A 27,603-nucleotide genomic window follows, 5' to 3' on the forward strand; every position below is an offset into this window, starting at 1 on the left:
GTTTAGATACGCAGCAACGTAGGTGATGTGGCAAATTACGAACGACTGGATTAACCGGAGCAGATTCTCCTCTTTCATACCCCCACGGCGGTTGGAGACCCGCTTCAAAAGTCTCATGGTGTTGGCTGTATTTCTCTTGATTTTGGCGAGGGCCATGCCATTCGCTCCGTTCGCCTCTATGAACAAGCCGAGCACACGGATATTGGTGACGAGGGGTATGGGGCTGCCATCCGTGAGATGAAGCGCAATGTCTTCGTAATGGCGTTTAGCGGTGGAGTATTTTGGACGGCGGCCACGGAGAGTAGGCCTGTAGAGGAGTTCGGACTTTGCAGGGGAGCAGCGAAGCCCTGTGCCTTGGATATAGGTCTCGACTGTTTCAATGGCGGATTGTAGCGCCGTTTCTATTTCGCCGTCACTGCCTTTGTGGGCCCAGATGGTTATATCGTCAGCGTATATGGTGTGGGTGACACCGTCCACTTGCTGCAACTCCTTGGCAAGATCGATCATGACAAGATTAAAAAGCATTGGGGAGATAACGGAGCCCTGGGGGGTTTCCGCGCTGCCCAAAGTCTGGGCGTCGGAGCGGAGATCCCCCACCGAGAGAAAAAGAAAGAAAGTCTGAGAGAGAGAGAAAGTCTCTGACGTAATTATAAGCGCACGCACTGATATTAAGGCGTGAGATGCGGTCAAGAATGGTGAAATGGGCTATGCTGTCAAATGCTTTTTCGAGGTCGAGGCCGAGTATAGCTTTAGTACTACGTGTTCTATCTTCTAGTATATGGTACTTAAGTTGTAGCATGGCGTCTTGGGTCGGCAGGTGGGCCCGGAAGCCAATGACAGAGTGAGGATACGCTGCAGTGTCTTCCAGATGGGTGTTGATTTGCGTGAGGAAGGCATGCTCCATAACCTTTCCCACGCATGAGGTTAGTGAGATGGGACGAAGATGATCGAGGCTAGAAGGTTTGCCAGGTTTGGGAATAAGGATGACCTTTGCTGTTTTCCAGGCCGGCGGAATGGCACCATTACGCCAGCAGTCATTGATATAATTTGTCAGGTGGGTGATGGAGGCATCATCCAGATTACGGAGGGCTTTGTTAGTGACCCCATCGGGCCCAGGGGCAGAACGGCTGTTTAATTTATGCAGGGTGGCTTGGATCTCAGCGACACTAAAGTCTTCGTCCAGTGGGGGGTTGGGGGCCCCGGTGTAGGAGCCGTGAGATTGCACTGGGCCCACGGGGAGATACTTGTTGGTGAGGTAGTCTAAGACTTGGGCGCGGCCGTTTCTTCCTTTCTGTATAGAGAAGTTTAGTGAGGCGATCTTGTTGGGAAGAGCGGGTGGCTTGGCTATCGAGGAGGTGTTTGAGAAGCTTCCAAGAAGAGGGACAATGGATCTGTCCGTCAGCAGTATTGCACAGTTCAGTCCACTGCTGACGGCTCAGAGTGAGGCAATGGGCTTCGATTTCCTTATTGAGGAGGGCTATTTTAGCGCGGAGGCGCCTGTTGAGACGTTGCCCTTTCCAGCGGGATAGGATGGATGTTTTAGCCGCGAGGAGATGGGCCAATCTACTGTCCATGCGCTCGACGGGGGCATCGGTTGTAACGGTGCGCGTGGCTACATTGGTATCGGAGTGGAGATTTCGGGTCCATGCATCAATGTCCTCTATGCGTTCCGCGTGCTGGTCAGCGGATCGATGCTTGCGAAATGCATCCCAGTCAACCCAAGTGAACTCACGGGGTTTGGCAGTAACTGCAGCTATCCGAGGGATAAGTATGGCAATGATGGAATGGTCACTACTGAGATCATGTTGTGTGTTGCTCCATTGAGCGTTGGTGACGTTCTTGGTAAATGTCAGGTCGGGGGTCGTGTCGCGGGAAGTGGAGCTACCGAGGCGTGTGGGGAACGTGGGGTCTGTAATGAAAGTGAGGCCGAGGTCTTGGGAGTCTTTCCAAAGGTTTTGAGCCGCCGTCGTCGAGTAGCCATATCCCCATACCGTGTGGGGGAGATTGAAGTCTCCACCAATAACGAGGGGGTTGGTGCCAGCTACGTTAAGGGCCTTCTGGAAGAGGGTGAGAAAACGGCCTCGAACTTTGGCAGAGGGATGGCTGTACACGTTAAGGAGAAAAATACTTTCCTTACATCTCCTGGTGGGGATAAGTTCAACGAGAAGGTGTTCGATGTTTCGGTCGTGGAGATTGTGTTCGATGGCGGTGATTCTCTTGTGGACGAAAGTGCAGAGGCGGCGAGAAGCATGTATCGGGATGAAAGGTTGGTAACCTGGGAGGGTGACCGAATCGATATGGGTTTCCTGAATCATGATGACGTCCGGTTGCCGGGTGAGGGTACGAAGGTGTTGACGGATGACTGGCTGTTTGCGGAGATAGCCTCGGCAGTTCCACTGCCAGATAAGTGTATCTCTGTTAGTGTGGGCCATGATGGGGATTGGGGGATGCCGTCAGGGGCAGTGCGGGGGGTTTGGAGGGTAGGATGAGCGGGCACGGGGAGAGTTTGTACGTGGGTTTCAATGTTTGTGACGCGCTGTGCCAGTGCAAGAACGGCGTGTTGCATGGATTTGACTGCGTTCTGGAGTGCGGTCATCGTGCTTTGAAGTGAGACTAGCATGTCCTTAACCTCTGAGCGCACTTGGCCTGTGGCTCCCTCTTGGAGGGCCCGCTTTTTGGGGGCTGGTGTCAGTAGAGCGTCGTGGCTAGAGGAGTGGGACGCTTTGGTGGGTGGTGTAGGAGCAGGTGTCTTGGATTGTTTAAGATCGCGAACCTCTTGCGAGAGCTTGTGAATTACGTCGCGCATAATGGCATTTTCTTTTTTGAGGTGAGCTATTTCTGCGTTATCATTGGTGCTCGTGGACTGTGGAGAAGGTGTGTTGCGACCCTCTCGCGAGGTGCCCTTAAGGGCTTCTGCAAAGCTCACCTTGTTAGTAGGAGACTTGGCGGGTGGGGTATAGGTAGATCTGGATCGGGAACGGCGCTGTCTCGAACGTGAAGGGGTCCGGGAACAATGTTGCCTCGAGCGTGATGGAGTCCGAGATCTGGAGCGGGGCTTGGAGTTCAAGGGCGGGAAGTCGCTTTCTTGAAGGGTGGCTTGCATTGCAGCTCGGCGTTCCCCAACGCGCTTGCGAATAACGTATGGTGTCTTGCAGCGAGCCGTACACGATTTGTCCGCTGTAAGATGAGGGCCGCCGCACAGTGACCATTTGGGGTTACACGTGTGATCGGGAGGTGGGTTGCGGGCTCCACAACCTCTGCAGATCTTGTTATTGGGAAAAGGGCAGACATCCATGCGATGTCCGAGGCGGCCGCATTGGTAGCAAATTTCTATTTGCTTGCGGAATAATGAGCATGGGATTAAGGTAGCTCCGTAACAGACCAGATATGGCACGTCGGGGCCACTGAAGGCGATAACAACGGTGGTTGTTGTTCCAATGCATTTTGCGGCTAGTGCGAGGGGGTTGTGGGTATTGATGATATTGGCGTTGACTTGCTGTGGGGTATCGGAGAGGGGGATTCCGCAGATGACTCCCTTCGTGGTGTCCTCGGCGGCCGTCTCATACGCGTTAACATCGTGCGTGACCCCATTGACTTGAATTGATTTTATGCAGGCATACCGGTCGGTGTTCTGCAGACTTGGCGTACTTACAACGACAATGTTTTGTTGGGTGTTGGGGCACACCGTGTCTTGCTGAATATCTGCTGGGCTGAGCTGTGCGGCTTGGAGAACGGCTGTAGTCACGGTAGGACTACCAATTTTGGCAATGTTGAGGGCTCCCTTGGGGCGAATGATAATTTTGATTTGGTTGGAAGGTAGCGGAGGCATGCGTCCAGCCTTTAGAACTTGTGCCTTGACTGGTGGCCTGGTCTTGGAACGATAACGAGTGCTTGAGGTTTGGGTAGAGTCATTTTGGGGTGAAGAGTCGTCCCTCAGCTTCACCGGTTGGCGAAGGCGAGTTGTTCGCCAGCCCGTCTCGGCGGCCACTTCGAGCTCCATGCTCGTTGCTGGGGCAGAGAAACTTGATCGGCGATACGGAACTCGCTCGAGTGCGCGCCGCGCATCCGGTGCGCCCGGCGTGCACGTGCGGCGGCGGCGTGGGCGATTCACAAAAACGTTCGCAGCACAGGAAAATGTCCGTAGCACAGGGAAATCGAGTGTTCCACCTGAAAATGAGGCGTCTACGGAGTCCTGGTATCTTCACGGATCGACTGGTGTAAAAATTAGGCCACAATTCGCAAGAAAATGCTGCAAAATCATTTCACGAACACAGAGCCGACGCGAGCACGTCTACACTCCTCGGCGATCGCAGCGCCTCCCCTGATTTCACTGAGAGGGAAAATTAATTTGCACCCATTCAAATCTGAACTACTGGAGGCACCAGCACCTAAGCCAGAGAACCAGGGCTAGAGAGGCTAGCCAAGACTGCTTTCATCAAAACTCGTAGTAACATGATGGGAAGACGTCTGCCAGCCAATAACCGCTTCAATTAAAACTGTGCAGCATAATGTGGACAAAGCAAGACATAAAAGCTATAGAGACAAGCCCACGATAACTATGCTCATCCCTGTAATGTTGTTTTCCTTTTTCGACGATGCATGGCACAGTTTTACTTCAAACTCGTGTTTACAAAATGGCCTCATACTATGTTTTATTGTGGAGTAACTGTTTATTCTGTCACATAGTCAGCGAGATCATTACAACAGTCAAGCGAAATGTTTACCTCTGCAAGCAGCAACAAGCTTTCAGCACAAGCTTGCATGGGCTGTGAATATGCACAGAGTAAGTGTACGACATGGCTTGTTGTGTCAGGTGTACTGTCACATTGGCCAACTGTATGAGGAAGCTGGGAGGTTCGAAGCTTGAGAGTACTAGTTATAATAATGGGAAGAATGTCATATAGCAATAATTCATTACAATTGAACCTTGTTGTATGAAACAATTATAAATAGAATTATTGCTTAAATAACAGGTGGTGAATCACCAAGAGAATTACATGTATATGAAACTTCATACATCAAACTTGCTCAGACAGTAAATGGATATATTGAACTCCGCAGCATTGGACATTGGGACACATATTAAAGGCTTCACTGCAGTACATTGGCAGATCCTGGTGGCGCAAATAGGACCTACAAATTCTGCATGGGCTAAAGGGCAGAAAGCGCTGCTCTGAATGTATCTATGTTGTCAAAGCCTTTTTAACAAAGTGCTCGCACCTTCAAAATCCTTCGCTATGCAGGTCACTTTGTTTTAAAGGTTGCGCAGCTCACTGCTCACAATAGCTAAGCACTTTCAACAAAAGAAAATCTTTAACAAGAATTCAAGAGAGACTTAATGAAATAGACCGCTAATCTTTCTCTGCAAAATATCCTTGACAGCATGTTCTACTGTAGCCACGCTGTGCTCCATTGAGGTTCCCAGCTTGCTCTCCAAGCAAATGCAGGAACCATGCAAAGCTAAGCCCCCGATTGTCTAGTGCCCCTAAGCCTCCCTTGCTACAAAATTTTTGGTCGCCTTCGTTGACATTCGCGGCCTATCCATGCATTCGTCAGCCGTTGGTCCGTTACAAGTAGCATATGAGGTGAGTGAATCCTGGGGCAGAGCAATGGAACTAGTAATATCAGCACGCTCTTCAAATACACTGCTGTTAGCGCTAGGGCACAGCTTACCCTGGTGACATCTTCGCGGGGCAGTGGCGGCACTGCTGCGGCATTCGTTTTATAAACATAAATCAGCCGCCAGGGACGCATAAGTTTCTTTGTTTCACAGGCAAATTAATTGTGGTCTTCATTGTAGAGCTGTTCGATTGTAATCTAGTGCTTATGCTGACGCTACTTGCTGCATGCAGCGGTTCGTTTTCCTCACGTGATAGTGTGTGACGCTGTTGTATCTCAGCTTTCGGACTTTAAAACCAGCAAGCATCTAAAATGTGCTGCATAATAGACAGTTTTAGTTTAGCGTACATCACTGCGCATGCGCAGAACGCTAAACGACCCATTGCATATAGCGTACACACACTATTTCTCAGATTTAGCATTAGCGTCTTTGTGTGGTTTGCGGAATTTGCGTGAAACATGGCGGCGGCCCCGGCTGCCAGCTTCGAATTGAATTTGGCGTTGCTTTTGTATATGGACTTCGTTCTTAGCAACTGACTGTGTAAATGGCTTTCGCTTAGTCTCAGGCTGCTACGATGACAGAGTATTATGGATAACCTTGTAGTGTTTTCGAGATCGCTTCTCGTTTCGAGTGAGTCGAAGCCTAACGAAAGAAACATCCGACATGTTAGCACCACCTATAGCTACAGTCAGGAGATAGCCGCAATGACGGCACATGGCCTCTGAGATCTGAACATCTCACAGGCCAACTAAAACTAAAAAAAATGTGTGCTGATTAGCATACGCTATATATACTATGGCATACGCTACAGCTGCGTACGCTAAATTAAAGCTGTCTAATGTCAGACCCATAAGTTAGCTTCATCCCAATACAGTGGTGTTACGCATTCAACTATGCACTTAGCATTGTGATGAAGTATACCAACAGTGGGCAAGGGTCACAAACACTGGACATAGCAAGGTTACGCGGTCAAGCATACCATAGCGCTGAAGCATACTGAAAGTGGAAAAAGATAAAATTACATGCAGAGTATCCTGTCGGAGTTATCTAAATGATGCATAAGCATTTGCTACTGATCACCTACTGTTTTGTCATCATATGCTGCTGCGTTTCATATAATTGCGAGAAATGCCACGAAAAAATCATGAAATGGAGAAGCGCAGATGCAACACCAAAATGTTAAACCAAGACCAGCATGTGTATGAAGCAGAGGCCAGTAGTAGCACTGTTCACTCCTTTTATATCATGGTGCGTTTGGATGATGTTGCTGCTTCATGGAAGATGAGCACTGGCCAATGCGTGCTGTTCTACGTGACGTAATTGAACAGTGTCACGTTAGGTAGACGTCATACGTAGATGTGGTCAATGATGCTGCCTCCTCTCGATGCAAACCATTATCAACTGTACATCAGCGGCCGCTGCTTATGGCGCGGCTGCGCAGGCCCGATCTTACAATTCGCTCGCTCATGCTGGCCTTATCTTGAAAGCAATCATCTTACGTGACGGACGGGTTTCCTCATTGGGTAAGCATAGAATCCTTTACGCATGTGTCTCTTCCTTTGACTTTCCCACTCCAGCTGCTAATGTCACACATGCCACGTCGGGAAGGGGGGGGGGGGTGTTCAGAGTGTGTATATACATGACAGGCACAAGTAAGAGAGGAAAGGAGATGGGAGAAGCTTGTTTTCACCCCACTGCATCGAATGTGCACAATGCCCTCTGGAGCTCGCTGGCCGTTGTCACATTAGCCACCTGACAGCTGCAATTATCCGTGACTCCTTTCGGAAGCACAGAAGAAACTGCAGCGCTTACGTGCGAGGCGAGAGGGGACACAGATAGAACTGTAGAGAGAAGAGGGAGGAGAAGAGGCAGTTCCCGTATAAGATGGGGGAAGTGACATGAGAAGGCAAGGAAACTCCACTAACATACAACAGCGGTTGTGGGGTGCTTATGTTCAAGGCACAGTGCAATATGTTGCTGCTATTTCTGAAAAAATAAACACCATGCAAATATGTCAAGCGGGCAACTCGCACAGGGCGTGCAGAAGCAGAGCCGCATTAATTAAAATGCACCGCAGCGTCCAGGAAACACTACAGAAGTGGTTGACCGTCAAATCAACACTTCTGTGCCTGCCGCATTAGCTTTGCTGCTATGGCATTGCGAGAGGTCATGGATTTGATCCCAATCGTGGGAGCCACATTTCGACGGGGGCGAAATAGAAAACCCATGTGCACTTAGATTTTGGGACACATTGAAGAACATCACGGTGTCAAAATTAATCTGGAGTCTGCCACTATGCCGTGCTTCATAATCTGAGTGTCGTTTTGGCACGTACAGCCCCATAATCCAATTCAAGTTTAATACTTCTGCCATAACGCGATGTGCCATATGAGGAAATGACAACACTCAACCCTCTCAGGGGTTATAAGATATGGCCCACTAAAATGCCTCATGCAAACACCCCTCTCCCTGTGTGTTCTACCTATTACGCAGGCAAACAGCAGTGGTGCCCACAAGGTAACGTTTAACATCAATTCACCAATCTCATGTTAGCCTAAATGTTGAAGAAATTACGCTTTAGCCATCAACACTGCTAATTATCATCAATCAGAGCATCCAGCATGGAAAGCTTCACTTACATCAATTCCCACAGGGTGTGGGATCTGCATAATTTTTCTCTTTTTCCTCATTTTTGTGTGCGTAGCATGAACAGGAAGATGTTCCAATGAGCTCAGTTTTGAAAATACACTATTATATGTGCAATCTCCGGTTACGGTAAAAGCACCGAGACCCTAAGAAGTGTACAGGCAGGGATTTAGAGCTATTTCCGGCAGGGTTGTGGTGATTTGGGCCCTTGCTTCGCCCATCTTGCAAGCTCCATATACGAGACTGCAACACAGCCTTGCACATGTTCCCGACTATACATGCACACATGTGCCGTCATCTGTCACAGTATGAGCACCGAGACATCTAATAACTCACCTGACACCCATTCAAAGCTGGTTCTGACGTTGCTGCAGTGATGGACCGCAATACATAACGGAAGCTCCAGTGCATAACACAACTGCATTGTGGTGAAGCTCAGTCTAGGGCATTGGCATTGAAACTTGTTTAAGCAATCACATTTCCTCAAGCCACAACCAGCATGCGTATTCGTGCTCTTAAACTGCACAAGGGCCATCCATATGTCGACGTGTCGGAATGTTAAGTCAGGTGTAGTTCCGACCAGAATGCACATAATGTTTGGTATGTCTAGAAAGTGTTCCTAAAGTCACCTCTGCCGCATTACAGTTGAGTTAAGCAAGGAAGCTTATGCAGTGTATTGCATTGAAGCATATTAAAAGCGAAAAATTGCAGTTTAATTGCTGTGGTGATTTAAGCCCCTTGTTTGGGGGTCCATGACCATGCCCCTCTGGAGGGCACAAAGGAGCGAGGAATCATGGTTGGAGAGCATGACACGAACCCTGGCGATGGAGAAACAGCTTTCATGACCTGCTCTACCGAAACTGCACTGCTTGTTCAGCAGGCGTTAATCAAGAAGCTAGAAAAATGAAACCTAGTAGTCCGGATATTTATTGACTACAGCAAGGCTTTTGACAATGCAACACAAGATTCTATTAACAGAGTTGACTGCCAACGGTGTACACGGAATGACACATTTTGTTGTGTTCGTATCTGCTTGATTGCAGGCAATACATTGTCATTGGAAATAGTATTTCCTCCGACAGGGCAATATTGTTCGGTGTCCCACAGGGCAGCATTTTAGGTCCCCTTCGACATTTACGTTAATGACATGATAGACATACGAGGGTTGATCCAGAAATAAGGTTCCCATCAGTTTTAGAAAAAGACAACATTGTTTATTCTCATAGAAATTTACATTATTGGAAAGATGAAACTTACATAATCGGCATCTTTTTCTACGCATTTTTGTATACAGTGCTCCAATTTCTGTATCCCAGTGTCATAGAAGTCTGCTGCCGACCCGTTGAGGATGCATTTCACCTCTTCCGACTTCTTCATCGCTCCGGAAGCGTTGGCCACTCAAATGTTCCTTTAGCTTGGGGAACAAGTGATAATCACTAGGTGCGAGGTCCGGACTGTACGGTGGGTGGGGCATGACAGTCGACCCAAAGTTTGTCAAAAGTTCCTGGGTTTGACAGGAGATGTCAGGTCAAGCGTTGTCGTGAAGCAGTGTTACACTGGCTGCCAGTCGTTCTCGCCGGCAGTTCTGGATAGCTTGCCTGAGTTTTCATAGTGTTGCACAATAGCTCTCAGAGTTTATTGTTGTCCCACGTTCCATTAAATCGATCAGCAGTACCCCCTTATGATCCCAAAAAACAGTGGCCATGACTTTGCCAGCAGAAGGAGCTTGAACTTCTTTGCGGCTGGTGACTCTGGGTGACGCCACTCTTTGGATTTTTATTTCATATTAGGAGTGAAATGAAACACCTACTTTTTGTCTCCCATAAAAATGGAGTCCAACAATCCTTCCTTATCTTCTTGACAATTTTGAAGAAACTGGCGAGCACAGTCAAGGCGTTTCTCCTCGTAGTCTGATGTCAATAGCTGCGGTATCCATTGAGCACAACACTTCTGATACCCCAATACTTTAGTCAAAGCTCTTTCCACTGTACCGTAAGAACTTCCAGGAATTTGAGCAATAAGTTCACGGATGTTGATCCTCCTCGATTGAAGCATTTTGCGTTGGGCCATCTTGATAACCACCTTCGAAACTGACGGTCTTCCACTCTGTTCTTCATCGTGGACTTTCTTTCAACCAGCACTAAACTCCCTGAACCACTTTCGGACGTGTTGAACGGACATGCACTTGTCGCCATACACCTCTGTCAACTGATGATGAATATCCACGGGTGGAGTCACTTTGGCGTGCAAAAAGCGAATTACGGAACGAATCTCGTACTTGGCGGGATCAACAATGGGAACCTCCATGTCGGACGGCTGCTGAGCCAAGAATGAGCGGTGCAGCGAAGCAAAGCGCAGCTGGGGGGAATGGAGAGTGGGGGAACAGCCGCGTGCATGAGTGTTGCCGGACTTCACCTCGCACCTTCCCGTGGGGCTGGAGCTCTTTGGGAACCTTACTGCTCGATGAACCCTCGCAGAAACCGAGGCAACAACCATTCTATATGTGGATGATACCAGCCTGTTTGTCTCTGGTCTGGAGGCTTGCGATGTCATTCCTAAAGCGAACGCGCTCCTTTCCACTTCATTGGGATGGTCCAGCCACAACAGCCTTAAAAATATTATTTCTTTCCAGAACAGTTGAAATTACAAATTTACCCAGCACTATTTGCGTCTCACATTAACTACTGCATGCGTGTGTGGGGCACCACCGTGAACACTAACACAAGCTTTTTCTTCAGAAACGTGCTCGTCGGAATTATTTCTAACATTCCATACCTCCACACAACATCACCACTTTTCAAACTGCCAGATGTGAATGGCCTTCCTTTACTGTATTCATATTTTTTCCTCTAACAAAGTCTCTTCACTTGTAAAATTACTGTCGGGACTACAGCCAGGATAGATGGCTCGTGCCAAAAAGGCTAACAATTTATCTAATGCAATCGCTAACCTGTAATGTTCCTTAACTTCTAAATAAGTATGAAAACCAAGGCATTATTAATGTTCATGTCTTTATCCGGAAACGCGAAATAATTTTTGGTCTAGAATCATTCATTACATGATGCCTGCACGCGGGAACAAATGTATGGATATCTGTCACTGGAAGTTACTAATGCGCTGTTCTTTCTCTCTCTCTCTCTCTATATGTATATATATATATATATACACACACAGACACACACACACATGAACATGACATAACATGAACACAGTGTATATATGTATATATATATTGTACACACAGTGTTCATGTTAGTTTCGGTTGGGACATACAGTTGCACTGTCCACCCCTCTTTACTATTTTATAACTGTGCAATTACCATTGTTAAGCACGAGCTAATATAGTATGTAGTATATCACTATATTGTCACGTGGTAGTGATGTTAAAGAACACAGCAGCAGTACTGTGAAAGACAAAACTAGCTTTTATTGGGCGAACCTGTGCACACAAAACAGCCTACACTTAAAGCACAATGATAGCAGCGAACACAGTCGGCAATCGTCGAAAATCTGATCAGCTGGTCCAGCGTGTCAGCTTTTATACAGTAGTCATCGAATGTTCCAGACTTGTTGGGGCTCGTGTGCCTTCCACAAAGTTCTACACCATTCGCGTCACGCGATGAAATCAGATAACACAAGGTTCAGCGACAACAGACAGCGGATAGAAGCATCGATAACTTTCCAGAAACTTCGGATACATGCAGGCGCGTGCCGCGCTGTGCGATAAGATTTGTTAGGCGGCGAAACGTGGTCGCCCGATAAATGTATGTATACACGTGTCAATATATAATATATAATTATATGCGTGCTTTATTTTCTTCTACACTGACTGCTGTGCTGTCAAGCACTTTCAAGCTGTTTGCAACAGCTTCTCGCTTGACGGACCCCAACAAATTGTAACGACTTCTTAGAAATAAAGTTCTGATTATTAGTTGTCTCCGTGCTCATACTGTGACAGAAAACTGGAATGCATGTGTATAATGAAGGAATTCGTGCTGTGTCCCCTCACAGTGGCCCCTTTGCATTCGTGGTATACTTCACCGCAGTGTATGATGACAAAGTTGACTTTAAGGAACCAAAATTTGCAACGCTTCTAGACTCGTAGATTTTTTCATTGGTGCGTCTAGCCATAGCCACTATGGCCTAGTCCCAGGGAGCCCAAACAGAGGAAACGGAGGTAGAAATTAACGATAAAGGTAATCTAAAATGACGCAGGAACTAGGCAGCCACCGTACCTGCGGTTAATAAAACATTCAAATTTTGACACTTCATGTGCCAAAGCCAAGATCTGATGAGGCACACTGTAGCGGTGAACTGCGGATTAATTTTCACCTCGCGGGATTCGTTAACGTGCATTCAACGTACGGTACACGGGCATTGCATTTTTACCTCATCGAACCCCGTCGAAATGTGGCCTCCACGACCGAGATGTGATCCCACAACCTCACTTTCGCAGCGCAACACCCAAACCACTAATACAACATGGTGGGTCTACAAGCCATCAGGCTCTGGTAATGCTGGACCTTGCTGTTAAAGAACTCCTTTAATCAACCACAAGACGTCGGCTGTAATCGCAAACCAGACCTATGACAGCACCAATGTTAAACTATTTGTTGTCACCAATATGAGTTAAGCACATTTGTTTTAGAACTACACTGTACTATTTCTGTGTCAGTGATTACAGGGGAGTCCTTGTGTATCGTGTTAGACATAAAAAGATTTAAAGAGATGCCTACAGAGACATTGCGAAAGTACGTAGCTGGTATTAGTAGATTGCACCAATGATTGGAACATCTTTTTGGAGCACATGGTATAAGCACATGTAATAAATAATGAACAGTGACACAATACATCCAGTGGTCAGATGCAAGTAGTACTGCTAAACATGACAACAGATCACTCTATTCACCACTGTCGGAGTGGCAAAGTTTAAAGTTCGTTTCCAAAAGCATTGCCTGCCTGGGTTACATGTCGTCATAACCTTCCTACGTTATGAATACGTAAAATTTATAGCAGGCCCATCCCAAAAATTTGGGGACGTCCAAAGCCAGTATATGAAAAAAATTCTTCTGTTTGATTCTACTCTAACCTTATAGTCCACCGATTTCAAGTGACTGGCCCAGCCAGTAATGCAGGTGGCATGCAGCTCTTAACAAGTGGGGCGGCTGGAATAGGAATACTTTATTGCAGCACTGGTGGCCTGAATTCAAAGCCTTTTCATTAAGTAACAAAGCTCAAAAAGAACAGTGCCACAGTTATTTTTGTCTGAGACTTGGCTAATACAGCCCACACCCACAGTGGGTGGTGTGTCAGCATGCAGTGGTGGCCTAGCCAGTTAAGGATTTGGACTATGAAATAAGTAGTCGTGGTGCATTTTGGAGCAGAAAAATTGGTCCTTTTGGAATAGTTGGAGTAGTACAGCAGTAATGTGTAGCCATTTGGTGCAGCTCATTATTACTGCGCACTCAGTAAATGCTGCTCAACAGCAAAGGAAGATACCAAGGCCAACAGCCAGCAGCAGCCAATTAGTACCACATCAGTATGTTGCAAACACTTTCCTTTGAATAGGTAAGAAACCTTCATAAACAATTGAAAAATTCATGCAGAAACTCCTCTGGGACTTAAGTACGCTTAAGCATTGTACCACTTGCTCATCTCCACGCAGCCGAATGTCATTATCAACCCCTTTTCAAGGATACGGCCACAAACTGGCTACTTCATGATGGGCTGATGCATATTCCAAAATTCAAAATAACAGCCTGCACAGAAAGCACTTGGTTTGTGACGCTTGTGAAACCATTATATTGCAGAGCTAAACTATGAGCATCTGTGGAAGATTGGAGGCCCTATCGTGAGCACGCACACTTATGCAGGACTGTAACAACAACAGCCAAAGATAAATTTTTCAACCATGACATTTCAGACATGCTTAGCAATGACACAAAAATTTAGGAAACCCAAATTATCGAACTTGACGGTACCGTTATCTAAGGATGGTAACATTCTCCGGCACGTGTTGCTATTGAATTCAAGTTTTTTTCATCCGTTTTCACAGATGAGACTGGTGTACCTAGAAGCTTTCAGGCCCCTATTTTGCATTCAAGCATGCACAACATTAATATCGCTTCTGAAGTAGTACAGTCCTGTATCGATTGTCTTCCAACTAACTCTGCTCCTGGTTGTGATGGCATCTGCCCTAAACTTCTTAAGATATCCAAACCTGCAATATGTCGCATTTTAGCCAAGCTTTTTCAGCAATGTATTGAAACGGGATGCGTCCCAAATGATTGGAAAGCAGCTTGCATAATTCTCATATTTAAATCTGGTGATTCGTCTAACCCATCAAATTACAGACTAATTTCTTTACCAGCATGTACTGCAAACTCATCATTTCATCTGCTCTAATGAAGTTTCTTACAGAACAAAACTTTTTCTTTATCAATCGGCATGGACTTTTACACGATTGATTATCTTTTTTATCGAATCAATGTAATATCTGTGGACTTTGCGAAGGCTTTTGGCAAGGTTCCTCAATTGTGGCTTATTCATAAACTGACAGATCTTAACATACACGTGAGAATAACTAGGTGGACTACCAACTTTTTAACTAACCGGTAGCAATCAGTTTTCATCAATGACCATTTGTCTCCATTAAATCATGTCAAATCTGGAGTACCGCAAGGTTCCATGCTCAGGCCTATTTTGTTTTTAGATTACATTAACGATATTAGTAATGGTAGGCGTTTATGGTCATAGACTATTTGCTGATGATTGCGTGATCTAGTAACCCTGAGGATACCTGCTACCTTCTATCTTACCTAGACAATCTCTGTAAGTGGGGCAGTAAGCAAGCGGAAATCAACATTAATATTACAAAAGCTATCAGATTCAGGACTACAGCTAAACCCGTGTTATGTAATTACAAAATTATAAAACATGCCCGTAGCCTTGGTATTCACAATATCTGGGTGTTCATTTGTCATTCGATCTGTCATGGAACATTTGCGTAGATGTGATTTTCACTAGAATGTTTTAGTTTAGTGTCTTTACAGTTCTCCCCGCTCCAAGTTTCCCCGCTTAGCCACATGGTGGAGTGGTGGGTGATTGCACGTTTTAGTTGTATGTCTAGCCTAGCGGAGCAGAGGGATGGATGGATAGGTGCTACGAGTGTCCCCTTTGGAAAGAGGTGTGGGTTGCGCCATGAAGCTCTTGTATTGCCTAATGTTCGACCTATGTTAACAAAGAAAAAAAAAAAACCACGATGACTTCCCATAACCAAACTTTCTGAACTTTGTCTTTGCAAGCCTCTGTTGTTTGTCGTTTCCCTACTTTTTGTCCACCAATCTTCCATTCGCTGCTTACCAATCTTTACTGCATACATTTTTACTTTCCCCCTGCTCTTGCTGAACCCAAGGGCTTCAAGCAGGCCAATGGTGTGTGTGTGTGAAAACTTTTATTGTAATGAGGTGCAGAGGCTTGACTTCTCAAGCCAAGGCGGGCCGCTCCCACGTTGGCACTGTCAGGCCAAGCCTTTCAGCGACATCATGGGCCCCCTGGACTGCCCTTAGTTGGTCGTGAAACAATGCGCTTTGTATCCTTCTCTCCCACTGTGTCCATTCTTCAACGAGGTTGGGGAGAGTCGCAGGACACCCCGCCAGCATATGTCCGATTCCAATGATGCCATTACAATCATTGCAGTCCATCTTAATCTCCCTCTCTGGATATATTTTATTAATGGTGTATAGGCCAGTGGTGCCTAAATCTACTGCTGGGGAGATATTTCACATTCTAGTAAAGCATGCTCTATTGTTTCCCTAGCTTTACCGCAGCAAGCACATGCTTCTTCCTTCTTATATTTTGCTGTATAAGTGCGTGTTCTAAGGCATCCTGAGCTCGTTTCAGAAAGTAATAAACTTCCCTTTGAGTTATAATAGATTGTTTCTTTCCCGATATCCTTATTTCCTCTTCAGTAGTTACTCGTAGCAGGTTTATTTTCCATTGCCGCCACCCACGAGATTATCTCGGCTTCTCTGGCTTTCCGCTTGATGTTCCCTTCGTATTTGCAGTGCCTTCTGGCCGAATTCAGGGTAATGAAACAAAATAAAAGCACCTATAAGTAAAACTTTTATAAGTAAAACGAATACATATAGCTTATTTGTCCATAAAGCATCTAAACATGAACTTGTAATGTGTTACCGGTCCATTTTATCCAGTGGAAAATAAAGCCCCATCTTGGGGAATGCCACGTGATAGCCAGCGAGCTTGCATTTTGCATACAATCTGATCCTTTCTGATGCTAACATGCTGCACAGCGTGCATCACATACTCCCGCGCTGCGAGGTTTTCAAATGGGTCAGCATGCGCACCTTCTAGCAGACATAAGTCTTCATCTGTGCAAATCTATCTTGTAAAGAGCAAGGCAGGCAAGGTGCCTCGATGCACAAGCCAGAGTGGGTGTGTGCATCGACCACCTTGCTAGGAAAAAATGGCAGCAACCTTCTGTTCAGGCAGCTTGTAAGCGGACCGTGTTTCTGACTCCGCCAGCCTGCTTGCAGCTAAGCGGAGGGCGCATGTGCATTCGCACATCCACTCCGCTCAGCTGCTTAGCAGAGTGTAAAAACGGCAAACTCTACTAAAGCAACCACATCTCTTGGCTTCATAAGGCACTATTTGCACTCGGCTAACTCCGAGACAAAATTTCTCGCTTACTTAATTGACTCTGACTCTAGTTTGTGTCTTAATTGAAGCTGACTCTAGTTTGTGTCGAGGCCTACCTCGAGCACAAACTCGAGTCTTTTGCAAAATAAGGTTGCTCGCTTCATCACAAGAAACTACTCGCATACATCTAGAGTTACGGAAATCAAATATTAAATTAATTTAGCTCCTCTCAATATACGCAGGCTTCTGACACTATTGTCCTTTCATTTACTCCAACCGGTTATCCCACGTTACTCTAAATATCAGACTAGCTTGTGACGTGTGTCTTGACGGCTTGATCACCAACTTAAAATCGCACCCATCTTCGCCCACACTAATCCGTTTTTCCACTCACCTCTCCTCCTCGCTATCTGACACGACTCATTTGTACATAATTTGAAGTTGTTCCTAGAAATCTGAACTACCTCTTACCTTGCTGTTCTGTTCCAGCTGCATTTCTTGATGTTCTTATTTAATATGCAATTTTGCTTTCCTGTTTAGTAATCTATACTTAAATTTTTTTCCATTGTTTTGTAATGTGAAACAGCTCATTGTGATAAGTATTTTAGGAACCTTGACCCTTGTCATCACTGTTTTTTTTCACACATTGTATATACCCTGTAATAAGTCATTTTTTTGCACTAATTCATGTTGTTCCAATTCATATTTCTTGTTTAGTTGTGTACTTTTGGTATTTTTTGCTCCTTTCATTGTAATCCCTGTAAGAGTTGGTGTCTGCCATGAAAAGGGTACCTGGCCCATACCATTGTTCGACTCATTCATGCTAAGGATGTTGTTGAAGGGAGGAACTTGTTCTCGTTAAGAATGAGGAGTAGGGGATTTATTTACAATATCTACATGAAGAGTGGAGAACATTACATCTGATCAGTCTAGCATGACTGAGATGCACACTGAACAGCCGAAAATGTCTGCTTAAACACTCTCTGTCCTTACTAGATCCCTAGGCCAGGAAAAGCTGCCATCCAACCTTCATCCAACCAAAGCGTCCAAAGTCGTCGAAGTACCCGCCTTTGAGGGCGAAGGTTCACACACTCTCTTGCACTTTTGTTTTACTGAACACACCAAAATGAGTGGGGCCTCATAGACAGGTGTTGTCACGTTTGACTCAAGCTGGCACGTCTTGGTTCCTGAGCTGACTCTGCAGTTAGCTGCTGAATCTGTCATGACTGTGACTTTTACCAGAGTACATGGGAGAACGCCATAGAACAAACATTTCCAGGAGTTTTCTTGCTCCAATTGGTCCCTGAAGGTGACAGCGAACCAGCTAACAATCCTGTCCGCCAAACGTGTCTAGCCTTACTGGCTCCGAAGGGCTATTCGAAGGGGGCATGTTGTTGGCTTCACGAAGCGATTCATTGCAGCGAAGCCAGAAGGTCACTATCCCCGCTAGCCAATCGTAACATCCCCCACCCCTATGCCTCCTGGGCTCTTTAGAGTACTTGAACAAAAAAAAAAGTGTTATGGAAGTTAATATGACCGGTATAAACAGCAGCGTCGCAGCAACACGGACTGCTGCAGACGGCAGCGCCAGGTGTGCTGATGACGTTCTGATCATTATAAGCTGATACTGCTCTTTAGTGCCTTATCCATCTACGTCAAACCACTATGCGTTGCGTGGACCATATCTTGAACGCCGTGTTCTCGTCGCTTTGCCTTGAAGAGCGGGCCCATATCTTGAAAGCGATCTGCGAAAGGGGCAGGGTGCGGTGTGTGCTGAGAGATTTGCGAGCGATCTCGTGGTAGCGACAGGCAGAACAAAGGTAAAGCCACTCGCTGCTGCATGCTCTATCTATATTGTGTGCACTTTTCACTTTGTTTAGTGCTTGAAGGCTGTTCACCTCCGCCGTGGGTTGGCCCAGTATTGCACTATCTCTGGGATCGGCCCACATTTTTATCTTGCGTGATGGACGTTTGGTAAGCATAGAGATGCTTACACATTTAAGAAAATTTTAACACCCAGAACCAGCCAATTGGTACCATGCCAGTATGTTGCAAGTACTTTTATTTGAGTAGGTAGAAAGCCTTTGTAAATAGTTAAATAAAACTTTTGTGGGCTAATGAAAGCAGCTGAGTGAAAATTGCCATACAGTTCTGAACCACATGCAAGAATACATGTATGCAATGCAAACTGTGTGCCTTCCAGTGGTCAATGGGTCTTAGCGCATGCCTTGTGCTTGCTATGAATGCTGATTTTGTCACCGTACCCTGTTAGCATTGCATATAGTAATTCCTTCGATTGGTGTTGACAGCCAGGACGAGACTTTTACTGAGAGAGGCATGCCTGATAATCAGATCGTGGTATTGGCATGTAAAAACGCAGATTTGTTTTGTGTTCTTGTTTAGAGACAAACCAAGTGCCCTTGAAATGCTGCATGCAATGCATTGACTTCAGGCAATCCATTGCATTACTGCAAATATTACTCAATATTTGAAAAGTCTAGTAGATGATCCATCTCAAACTGAATTACTTGCACGTTCACTATTTGTTTCCTATATTTAAGTCTTCTTCTCATACCCCTGCTGAAAACGCTGCGTTGCCCTGAAAGCGTGAAAATACCGCACCTTTGCGCAGTTCACGTAGCCAGGTTTCAGGCAAGTTGAATAGTAGCTAAATGGTGTAAATGGTGTAGTAGAATTAAGCATGTGTTGGAAGTCCAGTGCTTAAGTTAGAATAAACCACCCGGTTATCTTTTTCCACAGCTACAGTAAACAAAAGCTGAAGCGGCCTTCAAGTGTTAAGTGTGGAAAAAGATGTTTTGCGGCAATGGCTGTGACCGAAGACAACACAGGTATGTATGTGGTTTTCCAATTCAAGCACAGAGGCCACGACTTTGAACTGGGTCGTGTTTTTCTGTCCAAGTCGGAATGAGCTGCTATTGCTGGTAAGAAACCACTTTTGCTCTGCTTTACAATACATAAAGAGTGGTTGTTGAGTTTTCAACACCCCAAATACAAGGCAATACTCATGCCAGACCATGCAGTGAACTTGGAGCACATGTTAGTGCGCTTGAAATTCATGATTTCCACATCATTCGAGGCCACCTTTACTGACTGCAGGGCATTATAGTTAATGACATCATAAACATGTTTATCATTTTGCTACATTGTATCAATGCCTGAAGAGTTCAGAGAGAGAGAGAAAAAAGGGAACCGTTCTCCAATTTCACAGTGGTAACAACTACCTTGGCACAGCCAGTGGCCTATATTTGACCTATATGGCTATTCTTATTGCAGGCAACAACTTTAGTTATACTTGTTTGCATCATTTCATGTACCAAGCAGGAAGGTGTAGTGCCTCCTGGTGCACTGTAGGCCACGCAGCAGACTGTGGCTTTTTCTCTTTCTGCTTTATTTTTCAGGCTTGCAGTTAACTGGATTGGTATGACTTATGATCCTAGTGGGATTCAGTGTCTCAAAATAGCAGTAAGCTGGAATAATTTCCACTTGGGATTACTTAAGGTGCATTGTACATAATTATGTCTGCCATTTTGCCGAAACTGATGTGCAAGTATTACAGACATCGATGAAACTGCGACCTCTCACCACTACTGTAGGTCATCCACAGCAGATGTGCTTTCCATGTGAAACTTTCATCAGCTCAAGTTGTATTTTACTCTACTATATGTAGGGCTCACAAACCATGTGCCATACTTTCTGGACTATAATTTGAACTGTTGTACAAGTCACCCCCTTTCCCCCTCTTTTCACAACCTTCAAAGAAAAATTATGTGTATATAACTCATTGTATAAGATGCATCTACCTTAACTTGGGTCAGCATCGTGAAATGCGATTGTGCATGTTTATACACTTATCCTAATATGTCGTACTTACCTATTTCAGGGCACTAAACTTCAGTAAAAAAAAAAATTTCATGAGCCGCACATTCTAGCAGGTAAAATAAACTGCAAGTACATTGCTGGAGAAAAAGAGTGTCTCATGTTGGTCTTGCATATATAAGTTACACTGTTGTATAATACGCTTGGACGAAAATGAAAAGAATAGTGGCACCTATGGTTTGGAAAATATGGTACCTAAATATTTTGAATGCTCATGAATCAGCTATGTGAATGAAACATGATTGGAACGATCACGATAATTAGGCTTATACCCCTGTCACACGGCAAATCTAATGTCATTTCCAACAAATGACATTTCTTGCGATTAATGTCATTATTGCAGCACGCTGCCACAAGGCGAAAACTGTCATTTGAAAATGATGACAATGACGATAGTAAAAAAAAAAAGACACGCCTCAAACTCACTTTTGTCCAATAATTATTTTCCAATGTGCTAAATTCCACTAGAATACGTGATCGTTGCTTTCAAACCGTAGCGTTCGATCACTAACTTGTCGACATTGCCAACGAAGTCGAGTCGAGCTAAGGCAAGCAACAGGGCGAAGAGAACGATACGTGCGTCCGCTACATCTGCTAAAGTGGTAAGAGAAGGGCAGTTGCATGTCATCGCCGTTCTGATGTGCATGCGAGCTTCTAATATCCTCATTCTTGGTGCGTGCCACAGGTAAACACGCGCACGCTTTTATGCCAAGTCAATTGAAGTGGCCGCGGCCGATGCTCCGGTGAGAACCAACACAACTGCTGCAGCGAAAGCTAAAGACGGCTGTCTGGTCACTGGACTGAGAGTAGCTTTCTGTATTTACGCACGTGATGGACTTTAACGTCGTTAAAGCAATAATTAGGTAATAAAATGGATAGAATAACAGTGATTTTTTGTTAAAACAACAAAGAAGCATGTACTGTTTGCAAAACACTGGTAAACTTCTGGTGTCGAGGATACACATTCAGTTCCAAACTAATGCAAATGAGTTTGGCGAACTCATTTGTTTGTAAATGTCATATACGAAAATGTCCTTATGTTTTACCGTGTGACACTAAAGAAATGGCATTATCAGCAAATGTCATTCGTTGTAAATGACATTAGATTTGCCGTGTGACAGGGGTATTCAGGGTGCCTACCAACCGGGAAAACTGGGAATTCTCAGGGATTTTGAGTAGTCTGGAAAAAGTCAGGGAAAACTCAGGGAATTTGGGCCTCTATCAGGGAAAATTAGCGGCAATTTTATTGAAAGGGTCGAAAGTCGCGGTAATATGCTGGCTCGAGTAGCAGACAGGAATCGTAATGACTCGTCGTTGGCAGGAGGAGTTGCCAGTGTACAGTCAACGAGCGACTTTCCAGATTCCTGATAATTTGGACGGCTTCGCGGCGCCACCTCGTACCCTATAATGTCAACGTATCAGAACGTGTGAAATTTCCGACGCAAGAACTCCTTGCTGTTAGATTTTCCGGACGTTTTGCCGCGACCGCAGGTTCGAAACGGCATTAATCAAAGGCACCACCGCTGCCGTTTTCATTACTTCGCCCCCTCGAACCGGCACTCGCACGCAGATCCGCTGGCACCCGTTGCCACCACTGCGGCAACGCTAGGCCTAGCTGCTTCGACGTTCGCTACGAAGCTTCTTGCCATTGGGTGCCGAACTTTTTATTGAAAGAATTCGCTGCTGTCAGCAATGGCACGGACTCCACCTTTGTGGTCCTTGCGATTGGCTTAGAAACTTGGAAAACACGGTGTGTTGCATAATGCCGGTTCGTGAAAGTCAGCCACTGTACAGAAATGTTACTCGGTAAAGCTTACGGAAAAGTATTGCAGTGAAGCATAACAAGCGTAGGAAGGGGCGCCACGGAATGCAGTATGTATATCTTAATTATGCACGCGGGCACCCGGCATTTCCTGTCACAGTACGAGCACAGGTATGCCTAATATGTGTACCGACAGGCCTTCAGAGCGTTTTCGAACGTGCCTGTGGCGGTTTGAGCCCCTAAGGGCAGTAAATGACACGCATTTATTTTTTTCCAACTGGCCGATTTTTCGGACGTTTTCGCGGCCCCTAAGGAGCTCGAAAAATCGGTCGTGGACTGTGCAACTGATCAAGATGCTTCAAATGGTTCTTGGGGCGAACGAGTGGCGGAAGGCGGACAAGAACAGAAGTGACCTACGCATTGAGGAATAAATGAGAAAGGAAGCTTGTTGCCGCCGTTTTGAAAGAGCTTGAGCTCAAAAAGTGAAGTTTTGGCTGATGCCGAGATGCAGGTGTCCCTCATCCAAACCAAAATACACTCTTTGAAGCAGTGCAACACAACACTCTGGCGTCGTGCGTGGGCTGAGAGTATGTCAGGACTATTGAGGTTGACATACGAGCTGTTGAGAGAGAATCTCAATTGTGACAGAGTTCAGGCCTCATGCCACTGAGGTTGCTATCAGTTGATAGAAATAGCTCATATTAGAAAATATTTGCCTTTGTATGCATCTCCTTTTTATTCGTATTTGATAATGTCCGACCTTATTTGCAATTGTTTTCGAAGACACTTTATTTGCTGTGCATTTTACTAACCCCTGCCGTCTATTCTCTTTTTGAATAACATAAACACTGCTCCTTAGTATTCAAATTGGATTAAGTTGCTTTTTTTTTCATGTGCTTACTAGAGAGTGACAGCATCAGGCGATATGGTTTCAGCCCGTGTTGATATAAAACATAGTTCTGCATCACTCAGGGAAATTTGCAGTGGCACTCAGGGAAAACCTGGAAAACTTGGGGAATTTCGAAATGTCAACTTGGTAGACACCCTGAGTATTAGACGTGAACTCGTAAAACAGCTTCAGGTGTCCAGTCAGTACTCTACTTGACTGAAATAATACTTTTAACTCAAAAACCCACATGACTGCATAGCCTTCAAAGCATACATTCACAGGTGTGTCTGCTCCGTAAATATGGATGAATGACTGATAAATCAACTATATAAATAATTGCTGAAAGCTTTAATTGAGTTTTTATATTGACATTAATGAAATTATGTCCATCAATGCAGTCAGTAACAGTGATGTTTATATTTAAGTTAATCTGGAAATGCTGCACGTTTTCGATTGCCGACTCTGTTTTGCCCTTCTATGGTGGCATGCCACTATGGAAGTGGCAATAACTTCTGCTATGGAATGCGATTGGAAAATGAAGTCCTAACTGAAGGATAGAAATTGTAAATAATGGCAATATTTAGTAAAGGAAATAAAAGTGGAAGACATTTTTGCCCTGGGTAGGATATGAACCACAATCTTCACATGTCCAGTCCAGTGCAATGCTTTCACAATGCTTCAGTAATGTCTTTTGTGCGAACAAGGTTACCAACAGTGAAGGATGAAATTGGCAGCCTAGCTGTAAACTTGGTACACACAATAAATTTCTTCACTTACGTACCTGATAACACTGGTGCAGATAATCCCTATGACGGTTTATCAATGACACCAAACATTGAAACACTTAAATATGTAATCTTGCCTCTTCAAATGTAATGTAACCGTGTAGTGTAATTCAGAAATGTAATTTTGCCTCTTCAGCAGCTGAAGGCTGCATAGCACCATGTCCTTGCAAAGAGCTGGCCTAAAAAGAACAAAAATTGCGACAGCTTGAACTATTTAACACCCACCATTGCAAAAGGTTTTTGTAAGTCAATGTAACTCATTATTCAATTAAAGGAATTCTAAATAATGATATTAAAAAATGTTCATCAGTGCCCATTTCACTTCCTTGCGTGCTCGGTAATAGTTATTTATGCTTCAACTAATATACACTTTTTCTCTACTCTCTCAAGACAAGCTGCGAGAAGGCGTGTCCATTGATGCAGTACTGGATAATGTGCGGTCCAACGTGGATGAGACATTGCACCGCATCAACCTGTTAAACAAGCAGGGTCTCCGCAACATAATGAGGGATGCCAGAGTCTCAAAGACCGAGCGGCTGCATGATAATGACTATGTGAGCGTGCAACTCTGGGTTGAGAGGATGCATAGTGAAAAGGAGAACCCATTGCTCTTCTTTAAACACCAAAAAGTGACATTCTTTTAGAGAAAAAATGAGGACCTTTTGGATGACATATATTATGCTAGTCATCATGACCACACCACAACAGGAGCTTTTCAAGAGGCTTGGAACTGATCGTGTATGTGTCGATGGAACACATGGAACAGCAGGTGAGCAGTACTATATAAATGCACTAATAATAAAAGCAAAAAAGAGGGAATGCTGTCTGAGAATAATTGCAATAGATATGATGAGTAGTATTCCTTCACACATGATTTTTCTCTTAATTTTTCTCACATTTTTTAATTGATGCAGTTCTCGATTATCAGTAACAGAGAAAGAATGAATTCATCGCTCTGTACACTGGTGATATCATTCCATTGCTACTGTCCACATCGCTACATGCCCTGCATATCCTGTCTGTATTGGCACCACGCAGTTATGATAGGTCACATAATATAGCTCTTATCACATTTGTCTTGTGGGGATGCGCGACTGTCGCACGTCCCCTGATATGTTGTTTTTCCTGTATAGCTTCCTTCTCCTGCATTGCGGCTTCGCCGCGGGCCCCAGGCCATGCGAGAGATGGCGCGAGTGTTGCGCTGCCAACGCCGCCTCACGGCAGGGTTACTTGGGGGCGCAAGGGAGAACACGCTTCCTCTTTGGTTCGGGACGGCAAGCAGCGCGGACGTGCCAGGCGTGCGCCGATCCATGCTTCTGCAAGACCGTCTCGTGAGGCCTTATATGACCGTTCGCGTGACCGTACACGCGAACAACCAGGCGTTGGGATCCAGCAAGGGGCGAACATATTCGCTCGCTATCCGGTCACGGTGAGTCGGACTTCCGCGATTTGTCGCGCGCCCATTGGCATGTTTTGTGGATAGCAACTTGGCTAGCAGGCATTGATCAATGAAAGGTGCAATAAATGCCTTTGTGATTGTTTGCACTACTGTATTGTCGTTCCTTTGACCCAAGAGTACGGGATGAGAATCCCACAGTCTAGGGTGCAGAAACAGTGCATTGCACTGTGTATTAGTGCCTTCTGTCAGAGGTACAGCTGTCTCGAGGCTGTTTGGCATACTGAACTGTTTGCCAATTAGGCGAATCACTGATTACTGCTACAGTCAAAGGTGCTTTTTCTTGGCGGCAAGGGGTGGTTCCCTGAGGACTGCAAGAACAAAACATTTAGAAAATCAGGCAGTCCAAAAAAAAAAATTAATGCATGCCTTTTACTGCCATTTAAAGGGAGGTGCTAGTCGAAAACATAAGAACCTAGAACTATGAAACCCCAGCTGTTTACATACTCTCTTAGGGTAATTTCAAATACTATATAAACAAGTTTTATAGCAAGTTGCATAGGTTTTGTTCTGTACAACGACAATGTGTAAAACGTCGGCATTCTTGCCCCCACTTTTTTATCTCTAAACTTCCATAATTGCAGACCAGTGATGACGCATAATCCTCCAAATCAACTGCAGAATACTGAAATATGTTACCGAAATTAATACCAAAATCGTTATTCACTGTTATGTTTTAAAAAGTGCATATAAGAAGTGTTAAATTAGAACCTGTGAAACCATTTCAAAATGTTTAGACAACCAGTAAGTGTTACTTAAGATTTTATCTTACGTACGTAAGTGATGTTGAAGATTAACCCCTCAGTGGTGGTGGTCAAGACAGTTTAGGATTTCATTCTGGAGCAGTTTAGGAGCAGAATTTTTTTTTCTACTTCGTGTTCCAAAAGTTTTTTTGGAACACTTGGAGTAGTACAGAAGTAATCTAGCCCTTTGGTGGAGCTTGTTATTACTGTGCAGTCAGTAAGTGCTGCTCAAGAGTGAAGCAAGACACTCTTGAGACACTCTTAATCAGTGTACTGGCAGACCAGAGCTTTTTTGGACGTGCCTGTGGCGATTTGGGCCCTTAAGGGCAGTAAAAGACATGCATTCATTTTTTTTTTACATTGTAGCGGCCCTTAGGGACTCTGAAAAATCGGACTGTACAACTGACCAAAAGGATGCTTCAAATGGTCCATGGGGCGAACACGCAGCGGAACGAGGACAAGAATAGGAAGGACCATTGCATTGAGGAATGACTGGGAAAGGAACTGTGCCGCCGCCTCTTTGAAGGAGCTTGAGCTCAAAAAGCAAAGTGTTAGCTTACACTAAGATGCAGGTTACCCACATCCACACCAAAATAAACCCCTTAAAGCAGTGAAATGCAACACTGAAGCATTATGCGCAGTCTGAGAGTATCTCAGGACAGTTGAGGTTGACTTTCCAGTTGCTTGGAGAATCTGATATGTGACAAAGTTCGGGCATAATACCAATGAGCTTGCTATCAGTTGATACAAATAGCTCTATTTGCTTTTGTATGCATCTCTTTTTATTCGCATTTTAAAATGTTTGACTATTTGCCGTGAGCTAGACCACTTTTTTTTTACAGTGAAGCTGTCTATTGCTAAGATCTGGCAGATCGCATCCGCGCATAGACCAACAATTTTTCATACGATGGGCCGATCCCGAAGAAAGTGCAATACCATGCCAACCCGAGGCAGAAGTAAAGCAAGCATTAAGCACTCCCCATATGTGGGCTGATCCCGAAGGTCGTGAAATGCCAGTCCAACCTGCAGCGGAGATGAAGCAGGCTTTAAGCACTCCGCACACATGGGCCAATCCCATAGGTAGTGCAATACCAGGCTGACCTGCGGCAGAAGTGCAGTTCACCATTAAGGTACAGTGGCTGGAATA

General features: G+C 45.1%; 3 protein-coding genes across 9 annotated transcripts in view; 1 reads left to right on the plus strand and 2 right to left on the minus strand.

Moving 5' to 3' along the window:
- LOC139048779 (uncharacterized) overlaps window positions 1-27,603 on the minus strand; it is a 193,125-nt gene that overhangs the window by 56,960 nt on the left and 108,562 nt on the right. The gene's annotated exons all lie outside the window — the stretch shown is intronic.
- Window positions 733-2,509, plus strand: LOC139048431 (uncharacterized). Its single transcript, XM_070522819.1, has 2 exons — window positions 733-781; window positions 818-2,509. The coding sequence occupies exon 2, from the start codon at window positions 1,554-1,556 to the stop codon at window positions 2,487-2,489; it is 936 nt and encodes a 311-aa protein (XP_070378920.1). The 5' UTR covers window positions 733-781; window positions 818-1,553; the 3' UTR covers window positions 2,490-2,509.
- LOC139048775 (uncharacterized) overlaps window positions 11,674-27,603 on the minus strand; it is a 55,705-nt gene continuing 39,775 nt past the window's right edge. For 5 of the 7 annotated variants that reach the window (XR_011507899.1, XR_011507897.1, XR_011507898.1 and 2 more), the window contains one exon: window positions 11,674-27,557. Coding sequence is in view for 2 of the 7 variants with exons in the window: in XM_070523370.1 (XP_070379471.1) it covers window positions 27,503-27,557 (55 nt within the window). In the remaining 5 variants the exon portion in view is untranslated. The remainder of the gene's footprint in view (window positions 27,558-27,603) is intronic. The other 2 variants (XR_011507895.1, XR_011507896.1) reach the window with 2 other exon arrangements.

The sequence above is a fragment of the Dermacentor albipictus genome, chromosome 8, assembly GCF_038994185.2.
Source record: "Dermacentor albipictus isolate Rhodes 1998 colony chromosome 8, USDA_Dalb.pri_finalv2, whole genome shotgun sequence".
NCBI classification, from domain to species: domain Eukaryota; kingdom Metazoa; phylum Arthropoda; class Arachnida; order Ixodida; family Ixodidae; genus Dermacentor; species Dermacentor albipictus.

What these genes read in the sequence shown, in the direction of transcription:
- LOC139048431 (XM_070522819.1), top strand. Translation starts at nt 1,554, where the DNA reads ATGGGCCAATCTACTGTCCATGCGCTCGACGGGGGCATCGGTTGTAAC.